The sequence below is a fragment of the Protobothrops mucrosquamatus genome, unplaced genomic scaffold (assembly GCF_001527695.2).
Source record: "Protobothrops mucrosquamatus isolate PMUCROS unplaced genomic scaffold, P.Mucros_1.0 scaffold_177, whole genome shotgun sequence".
Classification (NCBI taxonomy): Eukaryota; Metazoa; Chordata; class Lepidosauria; order Squamata; family Viperidae; genus Protobothrops; species Protobothrops mucrosquamatus.
In genome coordinates, this window is record NW_015386253.1 from 4,615,994 (window position 1) to 4,620,395 (window position 4,402).

General features: G+C 39.7%; 1 protein-coding gene across 1 annotated transcript; it reads right to left on the reverse strand.

The window, feature by feature from the left end:
* Nucleotides 1-349: 349 nt before the first annotated feature.
* On the reverse strand, nt 350-2,578 carry POMGNT2 (protein O-linked mannose N-acetylglucosaminyltransferase 2 (beta 1,4-)). The gene has a single exon (XM_015823429.1). It carries the CDS (start codon nt 2,491-2,493, stop codon nt 757-759), a length of 1,737 nt encoding a protein of 578 aa, XP_015678915.1. The 5' UTR covers nt 2,494-2,578; the 3' UTR covers nt 350-756.
* Nucleotides 2,579-4,402: the final 1,824 nt, after the last annotated feature.

A 4,402-nucleotide genomic window follows, 5' to 3' on the forward strand; every position in this document is an offset into this window, starting at 1 on the left:
TAGGAATAAAAAGCAATAAAACAAAAATAATTTAGGGAAAGCATCCAGAGCAGGATTTCTGGAACTCTTTCAAACTCCTTATTAACAGCTCTGCTTTAGATCATATGACCAGGAAAGGATTTTCATTGGAGGAAAAAGTAATCTAAACAAGTGGTCAATTACATCTTCCATATGAATGCACTGGGGGATTTTTCTTCATCTTTTGCCTTCTCAAGTCAAAAGATCATTTCATCTTTTGTTGGCTTTTTCAACCATATCAACATTGATCATCTTCAATGTCCTATTCAAATTGAACAGAGTTCTATTTAATGCATAAATATCAAAGACAAATGTGCTCAAATAGGTTTTAAACAGTTTAATAAATATTCTGGTACCGAATTTCTGCTCTGGAATACAGAACTTTGGGGGAACAAACAAAAAATAACTTAAAAATTGTACATCCAGTATAACCAAATTCTAGTATAAAGCTATATTTAAAAGATTTACCACACAAAAGAGAGAAAAGTTCCTAGAACAATCAAGATAAAACAATTATTCCACTGATTTTGTAGCCTCATGCCTGTTGCCTCTTTAAAAAAACTAAGAGAGTTTATCTACCAACTGGATGTAATGTTACACAGAATGGAGAAGACATTCAGAATGCAATAAAATGGACACATAGGCACTATCATGGTCTGCAAGTTCTTATCCATCTTCTTAAACTACAGAACACCAGGATTGGGTTTGTCTTCTTTGAAGCTAGTAGCTAGAGAACAATTATGTACTGCAAACTAACATATCTGCAAAGGGCCCAAGGAGATTTTTGTTGAAAATGCATCGGATCCACACCAAATAGTTCGTGAATGGCTTAATGTTGTCTGAAAATGTATGGTTTTGGTGGGACAAAATATAAGGCATGTACGTATTTTCTCCTTGCTCCTGAATCCAAACTTCATATTTTACTTCTCTGACCTTCAAGTATTTCAGGTTCCAAGGGATTTGCCACGATACAGAGAGCTTAGCTTCACTGGTACCCTGGACAGAGGCCTGGCATTTGGCATCTCTAACTTTGCCTGGATAGAGGCCACTAGTCCACTTTTGCTTCTTAGGCCCTGGTTTGGTTTTCACCGTTTGCCTGATCACCTGGATAAGGGAAGCAATGTTAATTTTGGTGTCCTGGTAGATACGGAAAAGCCATTCTGGGTTACGGCAACACAGATGCCGGGGAACCTCATTGCTCTTTATAATGCGATCTTGTTCTGCTTTGTCTAAGTGGGCAATTCCTCCTTGATCCCAGGGTCTGTCTGGATAAGTCACAGTATTCTCCTTTTCAGTGTTTTGCCATGAAATGTACTGAAGATCCATACCAGGAAGGGTAGATAATGTCTTGTAAGGTGTGTAATGTTCAGGATTTATGGCAAAAGGGAAGAGTTCCACAACAGTGGCTCCTCTTGGCAGGAAGAGAGACATAATAAGTTGAGCTCCATGCATGCTGACAAGCATGGATGCATTGCTAATCAAGCGTACTATCTCTGAAAATGTATGGTCTTCTATGGAAACGGTAATGGTTTTCATCTGAAATTCTTGGGCAAGTGCCAAAATTAGCTCTGCCTCATTTAGGATTAGTCTATTGATGGTTCGGCTGAACACTATTATATATTCCTCACCAGGTATTCCTTCCAAGCTCACATTTAGCCTCTTCATCATGAATGTTTTGAACTGTCGGATCTCATTGCCAGAGATCAGGATGTTGGCTTTCGGCCCCTGGGGCTGAACAAAACCATATTGATACCAGGTTGTGATTTTAGACAGACCCACGTATGACTTGGTGAAGCACAGGAGCCGCCCAAGTGTTTTAAGCTGCTCTCTTAGGAGTGGTTGCTTATTGCTAAGCAATTTGTATAGCTCAAAGTGTAGTCCTTCACCCCAGCCTTCCATGAAGAATAATCTGGTCTCCAAGTCCATATCTGGGAACTGCAGCATTGTATAGAAAATTGGAAGGAGATCATCATGGAAAACATGCATTAAATTATCTGGATTGAACCTATTCATAATCAGTGCTACATCAGGAACAAAGACAGGCTTTGGCATAAATTTCAGAGCTGCAGCAGGCAGTTCTACAAAATTGAAGTATTGGGTATTATGGTCCTCCACTGTGGAGAGATCAAGCAAGGCAGGTTGAAATCTTCTGGAGCCCAAGTTTGGAAGCATGACGGAAGAACTGCTATGGAAGAAGACAAATTCTTCAGCTTCGGTGGAATAACAGAGAGACTCAAAACGGCATATACGATCAGTATGCATCCTGCCAGTGCACACCATCTTGGTGCCATCTTCTACCAGAGCTTGAAGTGCAGCATGATAGTCAATGCTGACCTGAGAGAGTTCCTGGGACTGGCGCATGAGGACTAACTCCTCTTCCAGCACAAAGACATGGTCGTGCAGCTTGATATACTTCCACAGCACAGCAGCAAGGATGCACACTAGCAAGGCGTTAAATACTGATGCTATGTTCATTCTGGACCCAAGTCCTAGCAAGTGGGCAGGTGGTGAACACTAAGGAAGAGGGATGCATTCTCAGTCTTCTTTATCATAATGGAGCAGAGACCTAAAAAAACAAAGTAAGAGCAAAAACAGTTACGGTTATAACAGTCATCTAAAGTTCATTATGTTGTTGTAAAGGGATAATGGCTACTCGCCATCTTCCCCCTCCCCCCGATAAATTCTTCAGTTTTTGTGCAAGAAGGAAGGACTGCAGATAATGTTTAAAAATATTCTTTGAAACAGCTGCTCCAAACAGATTCACTCTAATTTTAGCCTTGTTCTCTAAACAAAAATACATGTTACATTACAGACTGATAAATAGTTGCTACATACCAGCAAATCATTTCTCCTCTTAAAGTACTCATATAAAACTTTACTCATGGACACTTTTATGAAAGAAGGTATACTTATAGCCACACAGACCTTCTTTTGTCCCAAACCAACTATGTGATTTATTTTTAGTTTTGTGCCTTATTTCTTGCAAAAAGAAAACTAGCAGGGAAAAAAGGAGAATCATTTGAGTTTCAATGTGACATATGACCACTTCCATATGTATAGAATTACTGCCTAATGGATATGCCAGCCAAACAGGAGCATTTTACAACTCTAACCCTGTATCCATCACATACATGTAGATTAAAGTTACAAGCTATATACAAACAACATACCTGAGCATTTGGTATTGGTTACCCTTTCCCACTTTTGCATCTCCAGAGAGAGAGAGAATCCCCTAAAGAGGCTAAGAAGATCTTGAGCAGTTTTTTCCCATGTGTTTTCTCCATGTGCTTCCTACCCATCACCCCAACCATCAGCATTAGAGGAGTCAAAGCAGGAGCTTGTGCTTCATCTATTCTAAGGGATCCTCTTGCCTGCTTCTGAAGGGGCTGTCTGAGCGAGCTCCAGTTATAAGGGGTGGCCTATTACTCCAGCTGACTCTGCTCCCTGCAGTCAGCCTGGGCAACTGGGTAATCACTATAGTGTTGCTGAATAGTTGCAGAGGGCAGGGAAATGGAAATAATTTACCAGGGAACATTTTTACAAAGCTAAAAAATGTTCTGGGAATTGGAAAGAAGGTTCTTACGCTTTGGAGTAGTTAAAAGGAGGGGCAGGCAGGCATGCACACAGATCAGAACAAAACAAAAAGCTAGGAGAAAAATGGAACATCAGCCATACGAGCACAAAAGAGAATTAAAAAAAGGAAATTATCCATTTTGATCTCCTAGCTCTTTACAAAAGCTATGGTATCTCCAACCATCAGAGAATCAGCCCAAAATAACAACACTGCACTCTTTCTCCAAGAATTATATTGTTAAGAAATAGGGCTATTTGTGCTACTATTCCCACCAAAGATTAATATCTTACATTGCAAACTTTCAGGAATAGAGTGCAGTGACCCCATACAAGTGGACGGGTGGGTAGAAAAACCCTCAGTCAACATGGGAACCTAGGCTGAGGAAGATGAAAGGTGTAGTCCAAGAGACCTCAAGGGACTCTTAAGCTGATTTATATATCTCCCTCCAAAGCTAGCATTTTGATCCCACATCAGAACCATAACTTAATATCTTAGTCAATCAATCAATCTGTTTATTACAGCCGTAAGGCCAGACATAATCAAAATGTATAACAACAGTGGCTAGTTTGATCCAACCTGTTACCCAAATTAAAAAAAATGTTCTGGCTTGTTTTGTTTGAAGGCAGGAGCAAATCTAAAATGGTATTTTGCTGAAAAAGCAATAATTAAGCAGTTAAGAGATCACTTTTGTAACTAGCTTCCCGGTTATGTCAACAACAGAGGATTCAGTGATATCAGATAAACAGGAGTTAATATGTCAAATTACAATCCAATTCTCTTTACAATCCAATCCAAGAATTCACAGCAAAT